Source organism: Monomorium pharaonis, unplaced genomic scaffold (assembly GCF_013373865.1).
Source record: "Monomorium pharaonis isolate MP-MQ-018 unplaced genomic scaffold, ASM1337386v2 scaffold_150, whole genome shotgun sequence".
NCBI classification, from domain to species: Eukaryota; Metazoa; Arthropoda; class Insecta; order Hymenoptera; family Formicidae; genus Monomorium; species Monomorium pharaonis.
Genome location: NW_023415418.1, coordinates 1 through 19,963, shown reverse-complemented (window position 1 = coordinate 19,963; position 19,963 = coordinate 1). Strand labels below are relative to the sequence as shown.

Here is a 19,963-nt window from a genome sequence, read left to right as displayed (position 1 = left end):
AACAATATTGTTCTGTTTACTTACTGTTGGTACAGATGAAATCACCTTAACCTTCGTCAGTTATAGCCAGCATATGCGCTATATAACCTAAAGATAGGGTTGAAGGCGCTTAGTTACTCTACTCGAAGTACAACCCCTCCCCCCCCCAAAATATAGCCAGCATAGATAAAATGATTAGTATATACTTTAAAATATAATGACAGTATCTGTGCGTAAAATAATACTAAAAACCAGGGGAAACCGATTTTCTTATTAGAAAATATCTATGAATTGACTTTACAGAATTTCAAAGTCTTTTATACAATCAAAATACACACAAAAATAAAAAAAACGATTTTATGTTAATGATAAAAAAGGCGAAACTTCCAATGCTCCGATTTAGTTTCAATTTTGAAAATAGATTCCTTCTTCAGATAAAGAAAACATACGTTAAAATTTATTCTCAGAACTAGAAATATAGAAAAAATTAGAAAAAGGCAGAAAGTAAATTAAACGGAGTTTAAAGTTAAGCTACATTGGTGCAACCAGGCCTCAGACAAATATTTACAAATTATCGATTTTTTACTTACCAATATAAAAAAATTTTTGAGTAAAATCATCTAAAAGAAATCTAGTTTCAAAATTTAAATTAAATCGAAGCATGAGCATTTTTGGAAGTACAGACGAAACGGCATAAAATACTGCTTAATAACTGTTATAAAAACTATAAATATTATTGACTTTTAATCTTAACGAAAGCTAAGAGCATATACCAGTAAGTTTTATAAATCGCTTTTATGCATGTATTATACGTATGTAATGTATTATTTTTAAAACTCATCTGAGAACTCAAAGAAATAGAGCTAAGTACGAAATAATATTTTACATTCTAATAATAATTGAGTTTTAAATTGTTAACACTGTATAGATTATATAGACAATATACGTACAAACAATATCGTACAACTGAAACTAAAATTAAAAGCTCACAAAAATTAGATCAAAATTTTTTTTGTTTTAATACTTTTATAAAATATCCTCTTTAAATCGGCTTTACAGAATTGAAAATTTTTACACAATCAAAATTTGCACAAAAATGAAGAGAGCAAACAGCAATTTCATGTCAGTAAAATAAATTTAATACAAAGAATTGTTATCGACATGAAATTGGTCTTGTTTTTTTTCAGTTTTATATTTTTTTAGTATTTTGTCTGTGTAAAAGAATTTAGAATTCTGTAAAGCCAATTCAAAGATATTTTATAATAAAAAATGTTGGTGATTGGCTTTAGGATTCTCCTAAAATCTAATTGTCAATAATTAATTAAAAATTAATTCTCTAATTAATGCGCGGATTCACTCTAAATATAAAGTTATGTATTTAATCCAATGATTCTAGATTTGTTATTATATGAGCGAATACACACGGTAAATAAATAAATATACTTAGTAACACAATCCTGATAATTCTTCGTGCACGAAAAAAAATATAAAAATCTTCGATATATAAAAAATTAAAAAATTTACGATTCCCTGATTAGAAACCTATTTGCGAAATTAAATATTATCAATATGACGAAGTAACCGTATTATTAAAAAAAAATTTGAAATTATTTTAGCAATTTCAGGCAAAGTAAGGAATTAAACATAGAAATTTCTTAATGTCGATAATATTGTAGTACCTCTCGCATGCAAATAAATAAAAGCTTTTGGAACAAGAATTGACCGTAGCCGAGATATGATTAAGATTTTTTTTTCACTGATGCTTATATTTATTTATTAATTTTTTAGACGGAAGTCATCAAATTTGAAAATTTAATAAAAATATTCACAATGAGCATTCTTTCTTTCTGTCTCCCATACACACTATAATTCAGTCACTCATTCGGTTATATATTTTCTCGCGCGCATTCTCTCTCTCTTTCTCTTCCTTACACATTCGCTTCCGATCAGACATTCGTCTGTTACTTGCACGGCCGTAACATTGGTTGTATCCAGAAAACACAACACTCGAGTAACTAACTGCTAAAAAACATTGGCATAGTACTTCGAAGTATATTCGAAGTATAGTCGTGCCAAATGTTATTCAAAAGTTGCGTCACTGTTACGTTTTCTGTACACAACTATTCATGAGCTTATCTGTAGGTATCGGCCAATTTTTTATCGTATCTATTAAATTCGTACCGATCGTTTTTCAGTACTTGAATGTGTCCATGTATATATTAAATGAGTGAATGAGCGATTCTGTATGTGTGAATGTACGTGTGTGTGCGCGCATCTGTGTGTGATGTATATCGCGTATGTGTGTATATGTGTACTTGTAGTGTTGCAAAGTTATGTATGTCGTGTTGCATGGCTATGTGTAGTATAATGTATATGTACATTCAATTATTAATAATTATTATTAATAATTATTATTAATAACAACAATAATTAATACGGATAGAAAATCATAATTCACGTTGAATGACTTAGTACTGAACATTAATTCTTCAGTAGTATTCCGTAAGTAGTGAAGTCGTTACAGTTCAACAATGTTCTCGATTGTTCAACATACATGTTCGATCAGGCCAGACCATTTTTACTCAGCTTCCACAAGAAAAGAAATCTCGTCGTGAGGAGCTATCAGGATCTTCCGGTTATAAAATTTACGAATGTTGGCTCGATCCATCGAAGCTGCCAATGACGATACACGAAACTGTGATCTTCACTATGTGTAAACTTCACATGATTAAAGATTACATTAACGGCATCACGCTTCGCGGTTAATAAACCGACATACAATATCGTTCGATTGTATTCGTCTTGATTGTACGGATTCAATCCAAGATAACGACCATATCGTCTTGGCGACCCGCTCTTTGGAGGTGAAGCGGATTCAGAGGAAGTGACATTCTACGCCATGGTTTACGCGCCGCTCTTCGTAACTCCATTGATGGTAGGGTTCTTCTAGCTCTTCTGCAATTCGACCAATCGAAAAAATTAGAATGTACACAAATGCTTTGAGATGTACAGATTGAATGGGAGAAATAAAAATAGATAAGCTAGTGATGTTTTTTTTCACATTTTCATCATGTTATTAAATATTATAATTAGAAAAACTTTCATATTTACACCTTTTTACACTGATTATTCCTCGAGATTGTTTTATACTCAGCTTTAATAGTTACATCAGACTGTTATACTAACTTGATCTGTTCGGTGGCGCGGAAGTAGACATCATCAGGTGCATCCATCCACGATAAAACCTGCTTACGTGCGTTACTTCTAGACAGCGGCGGACCATGAGGCAACGTATGTGGATGAGAAGCCCTACCATTAAGAGGTGGCGCGAGGGGAAGAACTGCAGGTGTGGGATGTTCCAATGTATGCTTCGGATGCAGTTGTTGTTGATGATGGACTCTTTTCGGAGGTGGTACGCCAGAAGGAACTGCGTTCAAGGCGATACCTAGAAATGAAAAAACAAAGACAATCTTAAAAGGTCTTTGAGTCATCTTGATATAATCGTATTTTCAAGATACTTTCACAGCATTATCAACATTAATATCAAGTTAAAAATGTGCTTTTCTAATTACCCTTTCCCCATCCTCTCTTTCTCTCTCTCTCTATCTCGATATGCTATACAGTTTTATCGGTTGATTGTACTCAACATTTTGTATTGAGACAGTATTTAAGATGGTTTTAAATATATAGGAATCGATTATGAATAGCATTCTTATAACTCAAAATTGCGTTTAATTAATTACACAAATTAGATAATGAAACTTACCATCAGAACCATTAATTTCGTCGAATGGTCTTGGACGTTTGAGGATATTCTGCTGGGTTGACATAACAGATTGCGGCTGGGGAGGCGTTAATGCAAGTCTGTCCACTTCAGGTTTGTTTGGTACCCTCTCATACAAAAGGCTGCCATCTATAATGTTAAAAGTTTATGTTATCAGGTAACGTCATAACTATATAAAGATAATTGACTCGTGTAAAAATTATTTCAGTCATTATCAGTGATATAAATATTTTGTAATATAATTTCTTTCCACTTTGTATAAAATTATTCCACTTTGTATAAAATTATTCCAAGTAAGACAGAATATGGAAATGTGTATATATACACGTCATACATTATCTAACTATCATATCATATTATAGTACAAGCATGTAAGGCATTGTAAGGAATCAACCGAAATAATCAAGAGTGTTGGATGAATAAAATAAAATATAATATTTTCAATACAAACAATTATCATGTTGCTTCATAATCTTATGCGAACTATTATTTTATATTTTCATGAAAAATTTGTCGAGACTATTACCTCTTATTTACCTTATCCTTAATTTTTGTATAATTTTTTAATATCGCATATAAAATATCGATATGAAATAATTGCATGTTATGTACCCGGTGCCTTCGGCGGGCGTGGAAATGAGACTCGATCAGGCTGCTTGCGTTGTGCCGGAGCAGTCAACGTCAGCCAGTCCCAATCACCGGGCTGCCGAGGTGCCGGATGATCGCCTAAGCGCGAGGCGATGTCGATCACTTGGGGACGCGGCCGAGGCCGTACGGCGCGTGCAAGCATACGTAATTCCGTAGGTGCCTTGGATGTTAGCTGGGCGCATAGGTGCCGCAACGGCGCCGCATTCACCGGCTGATGGGGTGCCCGCGCGGCGTGACGTGTGCGCAATTGCGCAGCGCACAGACGTCGCGCGGCACGCGCCAACAAGGAGGTGCGCAAATAAAACGCAGACCGGGTCTTCATCACCGGCCGCGGTGATCCGCTGCCGCCGCCGCCGCTTCCGGCGGCGCCGCGCAGATCCACTCCATGCGCGCTCGCGTAGTGACGGCTCAGATGAGCCTTCAATTTGAACTCCTTGCCGCAGGTAGGAATGCTGCATCGATGCGGCCTGTGCGCGCCGCCCATCCCTTTACTCTCTTCGTCCGATCCGGCGCCGGCGCGTTTCCTCTCGAGATCGACGTCGTCTATGCGCGACGGCACCTGTTTGCAGAAAGAAAAAAAAAACGACGTGAGATGTGTAATTTATTACCACACTAATGATCTTGCATTGTCATTGAAGTGGTCGTGTGCATACCTTGAGCCCTCCATACTTCTTCCAATATACCCAACAGGATTGACAGAGACGATACTGCATGTGCGATGGTCCCCAAGCATACCACTGTGGACTCTGGACAATTTGACAACTCTCACATGGTTTTCCACCAACTCCGACCATAAGTAAATTCCCGGAATTGTCACCTATCATGTTGCCGTTACTGTTACCGTTCAGAACGCTGGTCGGTTTTCCGTTACTATTGCTATTACTATTGCCCAAAGGTACAATCGTGGCGCTGGAAGGTGCGGTTGTCGATGTGGGGGTCTTGTTGTAATTCGGTATATAAACTTGCTTCAGCTTACTCTCCGCCTCTACAGCCTTCACTCTTTTCTGCTGGACATACCGATCCGTCGTTTTCCACATGTAATAATACTCGATTACGTTCTTCAGCGTTTTCCATGGTAACTGGAAAATTTAAAAAATATACGTTAATAAATCTCATAGATGCGTTCTTATTTATCCACGTGTGCTATACTTACAAAGTCGGCTCGTATATCCGCAAAGTCCTTTCCATATTTCTCGAGCGCCTCTTCAAACAGGTTCGCCTCGGATGCGCTCCATTCCTCCATCTCGTCTCGGCACAATACGGGGCCGGTGCTAGGTACTAAAGACGCTAAGGCATTCGACAAGTCATAGGCATGCAGGTGCAATGTATCCATCGCGTGAAACTGCAATTCAATTAACAAAATTTAATGACAATATTCACAAGAATATCAATTTATCTTTTAATTTATATACATTACCAGAGTAATGTCTCTAGATGCAGCAGCTGCAGACATATGCAAGGAGGGTTGCTTAATGGAGGACGAACAGTCTAAGGCTCTCGCGAAGGTGCCTACTGATCTGCTAACAACGAGGAATTGATCGATCTGACGATCTGTCAAGTTGTGTCTCGGAGTCCAAACCAAAGTCTCCAAATCTTGTAACCTGCGAGAATCCGTCTCTCTCTCGGTAGGCGTTAGTACAGCCGGTATATCTGTTGCTTGATATTTATTACCTACTCTAATTTCGCCTTTAAACAGATATAATTTCAATTAATTTCGAATTTGTTTCATGTAATATACATAATAGGAAAGTGTGCCTTGATATCTTACCTTTATCAGCAAGCAAAGTACGTGCAGTAGGATCAAATACTAAGCAGTAAAAAAATGAATCGTCTTTGTTTAGGTAGCTCGTCAAGGATTCGGTTTCATTCAATAACGTAACGCAGCATTTGCCCCTAATATGCGTGGCAGGCATAGTCTCCACTTGCCGCGATAAAAACAGTTCCCTGTGTTTCATTTGGTGACGTTGCTTAGAACTTAATTCCGTTACTCCTCCAGGAACACCTTCTTCCACCCCTATACGTAATGACAAAAAAACGAAATAATATTCGTGTTGTGTTTCCTGAGATAAAAAGTATCATCTTGTATAAATCAATATAAATTCAAATTATAGAAAAAATATGTTATCAACAATGAAAAAATTAAAAAAGCTGAACAATCGTATATTGAACAAAATATGTTTAACTTTCTAAGCAAATAATTTTAAAACTTCCGTGAAAAAATTATTACATTTTACTTTTTATTAATTGATCGATTTAAGCAGTCATATCATTATAGAAAGAGATCATTTTCTAAACATGCAGAAAAAGTGCAACAACAGTAATATCTACTGTATCGATACTATATAAATATAAAAGAACGCGAGGAAACGGAATGCTTAAATTCTTATACTTGAACATCATAAAACTATTATCTTTTTTTTTCATTATCACTTTTGTCGTTTGTACTTTTAACTTATTGTCTTAATAATTTTATTTTTAATGAAATTCGACATCGATTTGGTATCGAGTAGAAGTTGATTTACGCGACGTCTTGTAGCTTTCGGTTAACCCGAGGCTAACGTGTCCTACAGTGGCACTATCTTTTTAATTAATCTCATATACTCATCTATTTCGCAGGAAGTTAAAGTAATGAAGTAAATGAAAGGCGGGGACACAGCAGAATCAATGAAAACTCGAGCACGGTACTGAACCAAAAAGAGAAACATCAGCAAGAGCGGGCAACATAAAGGCAAACGAATAATATTGCAAGGCAAAAACAATAATTTGCAACGGAAAGGCGATTAACTGTCGATAAAAAAAATTATGTCATTTAGAGAAGCCTCAGATTACTAAAGTGTCATCATACATGATGCGGCGGGATTCTTTTTTTTTATGAATGTTAATGATAAGTGAATGATGGTGATGAAGATTTATAACGGCGACGAATAGACTCTAGTTGTGCTGTAACAATAAACTGGTATGGATCGAAAATATCTAAAACAGGATCGAGATGCCGGCAAATTGAGGTTCACAAAAAAATCTTAGCGCTTCCAAATATAAAGATGTTGAATCTTATATACAAAAAGTCAATAATACTGAGCGAGATATTTATGTGAATGATTGTGAATGCATGCAAATGAATGATTTGTACGGGCACACTTTTGTTGAGCAAAAGTCATTGAACCCCTTGTCAATTAGCTTAAAAGAAAAGGGGTCTGATTATACGCCCGATTTACTGTCTCTTCGGCCTTACAGTGAAATTTGCCTTGATTCGCGACATACACCAAGATTACAAAGAATTTTAAATCCCGCCGCTAAATCAGTAGCCTTGGATCGTCACTGGCTTCTATATAAGACTAATGAGATAATCAAAAGATGCAAGTAGTATGCCATTTATAGACGAATCTACTAAACGCTTTGTGAGAGCGAAAACAGTGTTATCGATTTCAATTTTACCAATAACGTGATCAAAATAGTGAGACTTTTATAATTCGAGATGTAACTATATTGGGTGTCTGCGTCTATGATAAATAATTACATATTTTAACATCGACTTTTTGTAGAACTATAAATAATAATATACTTAAAAAATATTTGTATTCTCGACACTGACCGTTTAATATTCAGACAGAAGAACAATAAAATCATGCCTAAGTCGGTATCTATATTACTAAACGGAAAACGTATAGAGATAAAATTTTATGTGCAATTGAATATTTTACATAGACGAAAAGAGACATACGCGTTCCTCACAATTATTGCTGTTTCTGCAATGGCTATTTCGCAGGCGCAAAGCGAAAAGATTAAATTCGTCGATAATGGTCATCTTTTGATTGACTACTCTCACTCACCGTGGGGCTCTTGGGCCTCCGATAATGGGGCCTTCAGCCAGCCCCCTTTCCCGCCCCCTTTGATCATCACTTTGGGCCCGATACCATCTTTATTAGTCATTTCCTTAGTAGTGTCGGGATTCTCGAGTTTCTGATTCTGTGTACTCGCAGGGGATTCCGACCTCTGTTGCTCCGCGTTTGTCACTGGAATTTTCATTACAAGAAACCCACGTATTTCTCTACGTACTTCTCGTTTTTCCAATCTTGAACACAATAGGAAGAGATACGTATGACTGTGCTAGGCGCAATATCATCTTACAGCCGTTACGAAATTCTACCGAGTCGTCCACTTGTACGCTTCTTACACGCTTTTCTATCCTATCGATTTGCACACCAGCCGTCGGACACGCCGTCGTCCAACTCGTCAACCGCAATTCGTGATTGCGCAATTGCGCGTTCCGTGCGATTCGCGATCCTGATTATCTTGGCCAATTCCATCCGCGTTTCTATTTACCATTCATAGCTCCACGTCGTATTTTCATTCGCGCGACGTACGAGATCAATACCTTCGCCACCGTTGACCGTTCTCCTCCGCGGAAGTGTGGATCAAAATATCACCTCCGGTGTCGACCTCTCGATTTCGAGTTTCGCGGACAGGTGCGTAACACGATCGAGCAAGTGCTACCGCGCGTAATTAGGGCCCATACATTTTCGCGTAGCTCGAGTACCGATGTCTCCCCCCCTCCCCTCCTCCCCCCTGGTGTCTCCAGGAACGGAAAGAAAGGCGCAATGAAACAAGAGGCGGCGAATTGTCTGCGTGGCATGCCCTTCGCAATCGACCGGCGACCGCGAAGCACAGAACGAGATAAAAATTCATTACAGCCGACCGGAGTCTCGTTTATATGTAATTTTATATCTAATAATTAGTCCAACGCGGAGCCGGTACGCGAGCATTCCGCCGGCCGATGCGTGAGCGTTACACCGGCCGATCTCTTTCCATAAAGCCCTTTTCCTTCGACCTTCCCTCCCCTTCGTCTCTTCCGTTCCCCGTTTGCAGTCACACACGTAGACACACCCGGATGCGATAGCGCCCGTGGCGTGTGTATCGACTTCCGCGAAAGACAAAGGAGAAATGTATATTTTTTTTTACGCGAAAATTCGAGGTACCTCGGAAGGAGGAAGAGAGAGAAAGTGCGAGAGAATACGACGAGAAGGGGAGAGAACTCAATTCGGAGCAAATACCGCCGGACGAACGCATATACATGGACGACGAGCTGTTACATACATACACATACATACACGTACATATATATATATATATATATATATATATATATATATATATATATATATATAAAATACATACACATTTATACATACACATACACTCGACAAGAGAGAGAAACGTGTACACATATACATATACATGGGGCGCGAAAGAAGAGGAGGAGAAGAGGAAAGAGAAGGAGAGGAAGAAGGGAGAGGAGGAAGGGGCGAGTTTGGCGAGGCGAGGGGGATGAATGTACGGGGAGAGTGGTAGCAAATGCTTAAAACGAAGATGGCTAGTGGGGCCCACCATTTTCGCCCGGGCACACACGTACACACGTGTCGGTGTGCGCGTCGGTGTGGGAAATACACGTAACATATACCCAAGCAACCCTGCGTCAGCCATCCATTTAGTTGAGGGTGGTGGGTGGACCGGGTGTAGGGTGAAAAAGGGGGTGGAAGAGGAGGAAGAGGAGGAGGTGGTGGAGGAGGGCCGGGAGGTAGATGGAGATGGAGGAGGATGAGGAGGTGGAAAAGGGGGACCTAGCGGGTGCACCAGTGCGTCCCCCTTTCGTCCACCCCCATTCTCCCCCCCCAGGCAGATCGATACAACCCCCGTCTCCCACAACCCGCCCAACCACCCCCGCAACTTTACTTATTATACATTCCCACCCCAAATCCCCGCGTCTCATTATCTTTGTCATTGCGAAGGAAAAATCGAGAAAACCCCTGGAATAACGTGTCCACGAGCGACGCGGCGAACGAAACAGAAATGCGTGCGTGCGTACATGCGTGCGAGCACCTGCGTGCACCTGTATGCGTTATGTATGTGTATGCCGCCTCCTGGGAACGTAATCTTTTTTTTCCGGTCTTTGGTGTACGTTATTAATATCGGGAGGATCGTTTCGCAGATCGATTTCTAAGATCAGCCGCGCAACGAAGCGTTCGCACCTCGAGCGAATGAACGATCTCCCGAAGGCGTCTCTCTCTCTCTCTCTCTCTCTCTCTTTCTCCCCCCACCCTCTCTCTCTCTCTCTCTCTCTCTCTCTCTCTCTCTCTCTCTCTCTCTCTCTTTCTCGAGATCGATCGATCCAGGAAGGGTGACGATTTTTCGGACACCGGCTATTTTCCCAATGGAGAATATATTTTCCGTAGATTCTCGTTACAATCGGATTCCGCGAGTCGGTTCACCAGAAAGCTCCCCTGATTACACCCGCGTTACACGGCGTCCAGCGACGATCGCAAAGGTTAGTGACGCCTCGCTGACTCTTCTCGAGTACTCTCTGCGGAATCGTGTTACACGGCATCGGCACACGCACGCACACACACACACATACAAACAGAAATGTGCGCGGTGTCGCACGCGCCCTCCCTCCCTCCCCCCTCCCCCCGGCAACCTGCCGCCTCTCCTCCACTGTCTCTCGAATTTTCGTAGCGCCTGTATCGCGAGAGAGAGGTGGTCTCTCGTCAATAATGATTTGCCAAAGCGGAGAAAATCGATACCGCCTGGAAATTGCGGGCAGAATCTTCCGTGCCGGGTGAGATGAAACCGCGTGCTCGCGGATGAAATTTTCCTCACCTATGAACGGTTATCGATCTGCCCGTACGCGCCACGTCGAGCGCGTTAAAACTGACTCGTCCTTCTCGTACTTTATGGTAATTCAGCAGCATCTCGCTCTCCGTGTCGCTCGTCTCGCGCTTTGCATACGCGCTCGCAGAGCCGCGATTTCGTCGGACCGTCGCGTCGCGTCGCGTCGCGCCGCGTCCGTCCTTTTAGCGTCGTCGCTTCGAGATACGCTCTCCCTCAGACCGTCTCTCGTCGTAACTAACGAAAGCAAGGCAAGGCTCGTGCGTTGTTAGTAACAACGATACGTTAGTGCAAAATTCGAAGAACCCGGAGGGGGGGAGGAAACGCTCTTCATCGGGGAAAGGATCCTTCTACCGACGAAGCGGGTGCTTTAGCATACGCCCGTTTTTACTTTATCTCGTACGTGGACATCGTGCGCGCGAAGCGAATGTAGAGAGAGAAAAAAATCGGAATATGATATTTCTATACCACACACATCGCCTCTTCCCCCGTACCTCGACAAATATTTAAGACAAGACGGGTTAGTTCGGTTGGCGCGCGCGGTTTGGCGAATGTGACATATGCTACTTACATTGATGTTTGTCCGCCAGCATGACTAAGGGAGGCGGCAAATCCCTCCGCCTGAAGAAACACATGACTTTTGCCTCCACATTCCCGTTCGCGGTCTGGAAAAAAGAAACGGGAAACGGAAAAGGTTAACGAATTTCACGTCTTACCACGCGGCGCGGAGCCTAGGTACGTATATACATATATCTGCATTATTAAGACGATTTCAATAAATTCAGATGCAAGAGAGATACAGATGAATATAAATAGCCGCGGTCGGGAGCCACGATTATAATTTCTCGCCAAAACGCACGAGCGCCGCGCGTCGATTCCACGCTCTCGTGATTCCTTACCTTATTTAATTCTTCTATCCTTCTGATCTGATACGGCGACGAGTTGGTAGTCTCGAAATACACGTAATCTAAAAAAAAAGACAGCAATCGTATCAGTAATTCTGCAAGAGAAAACGGGGGGGGGCGAGGGGAAAAAGTGCGTGGGAACTACATATTAATTAAATCTCTTTTCAACGAGAGAAGCCTTCACGCGCCTAATAATTGTCCCAAAGATCTGAGAAAAACAGGTATTATTTTTTTTTTTTAGAATCTCAGAAACGCAAGTATTTGTTTACCGACGAAAAGAGAAAGTGATTGACGAAGGTCTTCACAAAATTTTCCGAGGGGGGGTGGGGGGGAGGTAAGTCTTTCCAGTTTGAGCCGGAAATTCGAGATAAAAGGTGGACGAGAGAGGACACGTCGGTCGGGTCCTGCCGGTGATACAAAATCGAAAGGAAAGAAAGAGTGAGGGGGAGGAGAGAGGGCAAAAAAAAGATGTTTCTCTCATCGTCGAGAGATCCAGCGCGCAGGCATCGATACAACGAAGCCGCGAGCGGCGGCTTCGCCAGGCGGTAATCGCCAGGATCCAATTTTGATCCGTGAGATTTGTCGCGCAAGAAATTAGCGTGACCTGGACGTGAGAGAGGACGGTTGCGCGGGTGCGGAAAGTGGCGAACGAAGGGCGCAGGGGGGACAGGGGGAGATACGGTAAAGGAAAAGAGACGGAAAGAGAGAGAGAGAGAGAGAGAGAGAAAGAAGATGGATGAGTCTGGCATTGGCGAGAAGGGGAGGGGGAGGGAGGGAAAAGCTGAGCATAGGTACAGGAGTTACCAAAGGGGGGGGAGAGCTGCAAGGGGGAGCCGATAGGGGTGGCGGAGAGTACGAGGGAGATCCAGATGAAGAGTGGAAAGAAGAGAGGGTGCGCGCGGGACGGGGGCGAGCGGTAAAAGCGGAGCGAGCGGCGGGCGGGCGGAGGGGGAGGAGGAGGGGGGAGGGGGGAAGAACGCGCCGCGCGCGGAGGGTATAGGGGACGCCATTGCGATGCCATTTGCAAACATTAATTTCTCGGAGTTAATTAAAGCAGCTATATCTCTCTCTCCTCTCTTTCTCCTCTTTTCCCTGCTCCTTCCACCTCTGTCTGTCGCTCTATCTACTGTCTCTCTCGAATTGATGTGTCCGACGACGTCGCGACCGTCATCGGCGAAGTCTCTCCCCGTCATGGATAACGTGGCCGCGGAATGCATGCGATTATATACTTTACCTCCCACCCCGGTACATGTTGGCCGTCATGTTGTTGGCGTCCTGCGTGGTCCCGAGAGCGAAATTGGCGTTCTCGTGGTTACCGTGGCCCTCGTGGTATTCGGCCGGCATCGGCATCAAGACTTGCTCGTTCTCCGCAACGTGTGTGGTTACAATCCCGCGGTCGCTGCCGCTGATCTCGCGGCACTCGCACTTCCCCTCTCTATCTCTCTTGTCTAATTAACTCGGTCTCTCTCTCTCTCTCTGTCGCGCGCGCGCGCGCGCGCTCTCGCGCACTCACTCTTCTCCCTGCCGCTGGCGGATGCCTCGCGTAAACGCTATATATCTCTCTCTCTCTCTCTCTCTCTCTCTCTCTGTCTCCCCCTCTCTCGCTCTTCTCTCGTTCGCACTGTCTCACTTGCCACCCGAACGATACGGTCAACACCTCGGAGCAGTAGTCAAACCATCATGTTTGTTTGTCCACCGTCGATCCGCAACTGACTTTCGTTCCCGATCCCGGTTCCGGTCTGCCTCGTCGCCTGTGCGTCCTCTGTCCGTCTGTCTCTTCGCGGAGGAGGGGGATGGGGAGGAGGGGTTTTCGCTCTTTCTATTGCCCTATCTCCGTCCGGCGTTTCTCCCTCTTGCCGCTCTCTCTCTCTTTCTCTCTCTCTCTCCTTTCTTTTTTTCCCTCCCGCCCGCCCGCTTGCGGCGGTTTGCACGATCGCTACCTGTGTCTCTATCCTCGTCTCCGTCTCTCCTTCGGGCCGGAGTACTACTACTATGTGCGTGCTACAGTCAAACTATTATTCACAACACACTCAGGTATATAACGTTCCGCCGTTCCGTTCGTTTCGTTCCGTTTCGTTCAACGGCACGCTTACCCGATGACGGACGAACGCGAACGAGCGTGCGTGCGTGCGTGCGTGCGTGATGCGTGCGTGCGTGCGCGTGCGGTGGACACACACACACGCAGAGCACGCAACACCGGGACGGCGGGAAAAATTTCCCGTGCGGCGCGTACAATCGCGGCGATTCGCGCGATCGCTGTCGTTTCACGCGTGTCCGCGCGTGAGAATTAGCAACGTTGGCGGCGATCACCGCTGCCGCTGCCGCTGCTGCTGATGCCGCTGCCTCCGCTCGTAGCACCGACACGGCCCGCCATTTTCATGCGGTTAGCGCGAACCGCTGACGCGAAGGCTGCGCCGGATTAATCCACCGCCGCCGGACCGAACAACCGACAGACGAGCGTTCGAACGCGCCTTCCAAGTTTTCGCTACGTCCGCGAAAACCACTCGCCCGCTCGCTCTCTCTCGCGCGGGCCGCCGCGTCGTCGCTCGGTTCACGTCCTTCGGACTGACTCGCGTCTCGCGAACCACCACCGCTCCGCTCGCGCCTGTGCGAGTACGGTATACGAGAAGCCAACGCACTCCAGTCCACGGCCCGAGTAACGGAGAAATAACCGATACGTGAGAACGCGGAGGCGCCACGCGAACGCCACCGACGATAGCGCCACGAATCATCGTCGCGCGCGACGACGACGACGGGGACATCGGCGATCGGTCGTCTAGTTACTTTCTCTCATCGATGTTTCGACGGCAGCTTGCGATTGGTCCGATTTTTCTTCACCTTGCGCGAATTTTCAATTTTCGATAAACATGATGAATAAATTTTTAGCTCAATGATTTTATCAAGACTTATTCTTCTTAATACTCCCAAGTTCAATATAGTCCGTAATTTCTTGTATACATGTAAATAATGCGTAGTAATTATTTTTTCTATATACATAGAAGTGTAAATCTATATAAATCTTTTTTCCAAGTGATTAATAAGTTTGATACGTATTATATAACAAGTACTTTCCATACTTAAGTCTTGATTTCATTGTAATATAATTAATATCTCATTTGTTTATCAACTTATGTATATACATACTAACATAATTTAATTTATATACACAATGAAATTTTATATTTAATTAAACAAGCAGTTGTTTAATTAAACTCATTGACCACGATTTGCGACTGACCATAACCATTTACAACGGTCGGTATTAAACATTTTTTATTATACTCATTGAAAGATTTATGTTAAATTGGTACAATTGGATGTTACTCAATATTTTTATATTATAATACAAAGAATAGCTGTGCGATTTAATCCATATTTAATTTACGAATTTAGAGTTAAATTAAATCATTCTTATTTTATCTTGTAATATATCATTTATATATACATTTTTACTTTTATCAATATTGAAATAAGAATAGTAATATTTAAATAACACTTCAACACTAAAAAAATCTCAGGAATGCTGTTTAAAATTTGTTATGTTATTATACAAAATCTTATGTCTTTTTTCCCCGCCAAGTCTAAAATGTTTATTATCTAGTATCTCAAAGAAAAAATGTGCCCATCATTATTAAAAGCGATTAGGAACATGACAACCGCACCAGATTCCTATTTTGATTATATTCAGTTATAGATATAAATATAATTGTAACCAATTTATTGAAGCATCTATTGAATAGTATAATTAATGGTAAAAAAGTTAATTATTTAAGGTTTTCAGTAGTGAGTGGTAAATGAATAATGTTTATTGCATAGTATATGAAATATTTATATTTACGAAATTAGTCTTTTTCTATACAATTGCTAATGCGCAGTCACATATTTCTTCATTTTGTCAGAATCGCTGAAAAGAGAATCGCGAACGCGTTGAACAATTAAATTACTCACTTATTTGAAGAACCTGTGCGAGCTTGCCTTGCTTTCTCGTGAAATGTTTCGTCGATGCGCCTGACTAATAATAATAGAGCAACGAATAAATGTCGATTTGATGAAAATACATGTAACACAAAGATATATTTATTATATACATAATATATAGTGCCTCCTTTTATAATAATACATATTCGCATGGACTCCGTTAATAATTTAATTTCATGGAATTTCGTTAATTATCTGTAAGGCACACCCCACGGTCGTTACCAAAGTAATTTTGTATCCTCCTCTCTCGTATTTTGCGATATATATATATATATGTATATATATAGTATAATATCATATAAATAACTGTATACCATTGTTGGCTATAATTCATTAGAGCCTAAATTTATTAGCATTTCTAACTTTAGAATAATTAATATGCTAGAGATATAGAGGCAATAATCTGTTCTGTACATAATCCTATGTCTTTCCTTATCGATTTCTTTAGGATAATGTAGCCATTTTTTTTCATTAATGATATAATGACAGTAACGTTAAGAATAGCGGGAAAAATGCATAAATGAGATGCACGGAATGAGACCTGCTCATGCACAGGCTTACGTGTACTCATCCATCTTTGTCACGATATATAAAATACAAATAGCAATGTCGAAAGTAAAAACGCATAAATGACTCGTTTCGATTACCAATACATTCTCATATTGACACATTGTGGATTTATCGATCGTTTTAAATATAAAAAAAAACGCGTACCGATTCTTTTACTTTTTCTCCTTTCTACACGATTTTACTCATTGCGGATTGCGTACGATAAAAAATATGTATAATATAGTTGCATTTTTATCCATAACGTTTTTGTATATTACCACTCACGATTTTTTCTTTTTTTTAAATCTTGTATGTAATATTAATATAAAATACCTATGCCGCCATTGACAAATTTATGCATTTGTATGTACAAGTATAGCTCTCCCAAAATCCAACTATCTGGTTTCATCGTATACCCGTCTCTCTCTTTCTTTCTTTCTCTTTCTCTACGTAACTAAGATACTATTGTTTTATGAATAAAAAAATACTATATATTCGCATTGTCGTTGCACGGCAGTGTTTGCGTAGTGGTTTGGTCCACTCGTAAGGCACCAACTCTATTGGGATCCTGAGATTCAAACCCGCATGCTTCGACAGATTCAGAGCATATCTGCAAACGAAAAAATAGAGTCATTAGCACATATATCTTCGAATATCTTATTTGTTCTCTCTCAATTACTTATTTATTATGTATGATTGCGAAGCGAACGCATACCTGAAGGAGGTGTAAGAGTTTTGTTCCCTGTAGTCCTTTGTAATGTGGAGACGATGGATGAGAATGCGGCGATGCGTACAATTGCATAGGAGGCGGGTAGTGGACGGGAGACGGATAATGAGGGCGCCATCCATAGAGGCGCCCTGTACGGTCCAGGTGGCAACATCGGTATCCCGTAGAGAGGATGATGAACGGATGTATTGCCTGGATCCGATATAGGGATCGATTCGTACCCTCGGATAGGCGTTAGTCGATGAGTATTTCACAGGCTGCCGGTCGTCCGGCTTCAGCAGTGTCCGCAAGAAACCCGGTTCGGTACTCGGCTTGTCCTCCCCCAAGATACTGGTTATGCTGTACGATGACACCTGCTTCGCGGAGGGAGTCGGCGGCGGCGCACTCGTCGTGCAAACCGGTTGCGGAGTCGCCCGTCTTTTGGATGCCTGATCCTCCAGCGAGACTCTCTCCAGCTCTCGTAGTATGCGTTTGCGAGGCGACACCACATTGGGATCTAGCAGACGCGCCAGCTTATCGATGATCAGACTCAGAACCTTGCCCGACGACGACGACGATGACGAAGACGACGACGACGTGCCGTTCAGTTTCCGCGACGTTCTCGTCGAATAGGCCGTCGTTGATTCTGGAACTGAGGTCGCGGTCGTGGAGTCTAACGGGCGCCTGCGTTTCCTCGCTATTAAGCGAAGATGCGCGCACAAGCGGGTCTTGGGATTTCGACGATAATAAAAATTGAACTCTGTGGTTATCCTGCGTCGGGGATGCGTCTGCTTCCAGCAGTGATCTCTCTGCCAAGGACTGGACTGGACCGACGAATTGTCATCGGAGACTGAGGGCAGAATCAAGTATACATGTTACATATGGAGTTACCTGGATTGATTATACTAATCATTTCTTTTCTACAATAATGTAACTAAAATATATCTGAGAAACAATAATTACGAATTTGTTTTTGGCAATATCATGAGAGCACGAGTAAAACAAAGTAGGAAAATAATAAGTCTCTCTGTAACACACGTTAATGTGTCCTTTGACTAACCACTGAGGGAAGTAGAGCTCTCCTGGCGATTCGGGATGGTGCTTGCGGGTGGCCAAAAGGTCTTCTTCGGCACGGGAAACCACGTGGTCTTTTCTCCGTCCCTGCGGTGAGACAGTTCCAGGATGAACTTTCCATCTTTGAAGAATTTCAAGCGACCTCCAGGAGTCGGCAGCAGGCTGCTGTCGCTGTTACGCTGCTGCGCCTCGGGATGATGAGCTGGCTGGGGACTTGAATTTTTACCATTTGCCTTGGCGAAGGTCGGGTGCAGTGTAGGTGGATCACGCGAGCACATCTCTGTCGTGCCCCTCACGTGACCTGCGTGAGCATGACATTCTGCTGACTTTTCGCGCATGCTGACACTTTTTTACCGGTATCCATTTTCCTCCGCTGGGCCTCTCATACTTGGATCTCTCAGTGTGTGACACGGCAGGAGTAATAAAACTCGTTGACTTTCTCTCAGAGAGTTAAACCTGAAACCACGTCGCGACGTTTGGACTGGCGACGAGGGACATCCTCATACTCTAGAAATCTCTCTTTCTCTCTTTCTCCTCGGACAGAACGAGGACTTGCAATAATTTTTACAAAGTCTGAGGCACGTGTGTCGCGCGAACAGACGGTCAAAACTCAGTGCCACTCGGACGCAGGACGACGAGATACGGAGTGGAGCACAGAAGTCATGACTCGCGGGCGATCGTGATGGCTGACAGACACATACACACACAGGAGGTTCGGTGACTGCGGCCGCGAATCGCATCGGCCCTGTTTATTCCCTGGCGAGGCACGCGACGGGCGGAAGCGCGTGACCGTTCCCCGGTAGATCTGTCGCTGGCTCAATCGTCGTGGTGTCATCGTGCACCAGCAGCGCGCGGCGAGTAGGAGCGTCAAAGTGGCAACAGCTCCGACGGAGGGGCGACATATTTCACTCCTTTTTTTCCCCCTTTCCTCCACCACGACGAGGAACACAACGTGTGCGACGATCGGCGACAACGCCGGGTCACCTCGGATCCACGACCCAGCACGCGATCGCTATCAGTCCGACAGCGAGGACTCAGACTCGCGGGGCGCGCGGAGAAATCCGGTGTGCATGAGTGTGCTTGGCGGTCGCCAGACACCCACCCACCCACGCACGCACTACCGCCTTCCGCTTCTGCTGTTGCTGCTGCTGGCTACTCCGCCGCCGAAACGCGGCGCATCGTCCTGATCGTGGTGAACGTGGTGCTCCACGGAAATCACGGGCGCCCGCGGTCCGCGCGCCCGAGATTTCGCGCAAGCCTACGGGACGGTGGTACGGCGACGGCAGCAGCAGTCCGCGGCGATGGGAAACACCGCACGGCTGCGACACATGTGTTTCGCTCACACCCCGCGAGAAATTCGTGCGTCCACTGCCGGCACAGGCCACCACGGGTCGTGTTCACGAGCACGCGAACGTCCTACAACCAAACGCCTGCCGCCGTCCCAGCCGTTCGTTTCGCTCAGTTTCGCTCTCTCTCTCTCTCTCTCTCTCTCTCTCTCTCTCTCTCTCTCGTCCCGATCTTCTCGACCCCCGTGCCGTCTGCGGGGGGAGGGGGGGTAAAAAAAGAACGTGCAGCAGTACTTTACTCCGACCGATCGCCTTGAGTCGACGGTGTCGACCTTCCTCGTCGACAACACTGGTGGCGGTGGCAGTGGCGGTTCGCGTTCCGCGCGTTCCC

At 43.6% G+C, this 19,963-nt stretch overlaps 2 protein-coding genes across 3 annotated transcripts; both read right to left on the bottom strand.

The window, feature by feature from the left end:
* Nucleotides 1-1,718: 1,718 nt before the first annotated feature.
* On the bottom strand, nt 1,719-12,077 carry LOC118644198 (metastasis-associated protein MTA3-like). 2 transcript variants are annotated; one of them, XM_036294258.1, is made up of 11 exons: nt 11,974-12,077; nt 11,646-11,739; nt 8,242-8,424; nt 6,180-6,425; nt 5,829-6,097; nt 5,565-5,753; nt 5,065-5,490; nt 4,376-4,970; nt 3,746-3,892; nt 3,166-3,424; nt 1,719-2,934 (listed from the first exon to the last, which is right to left on the bottom strand). In XM_036294258.1, the coding sequence occupies exons 2-11, from the start codon at nt 11,707-11,709 to the stop codon at nt 2,796-2,798; spliced, it is 2,517 nt and encodes an 838-aa protein (XP_036150151.1). In that variant the 5' UTR covers nt 11,710-11,739; nt 11,974-12,077; the 3' UTR covers nt 1,719-2,795. The 2 variants fall into 2 exon arrangements, with proteins under 2 accessions (XP_036150151.1, XP_036150152.1); XM_036294259.1 differs by lacking the exon at nt 8,242-8,424.
* A 5,028-nt stretch (nt 12,078-17,105) lies between these two features.
* Nucleotides 17,106-19,084, bottom strand: LOC118648054 (protein hairless-like). The gene is given in 6 exon segments (XM_036294257.1): nt 17,106-17,116; nt 17,222-17,246; nt 17,249-17,344; nt 17,346-17,426; nt 17,428-18,062; nt 18,273-19,084. Coding segments are annotated over 6 exon segments (1,200 nt in total). The 5' UTR covers nt 18,625-19,084.
* Nucleotides 19,085-19,963: the final 879 nt, after the last annotated feature.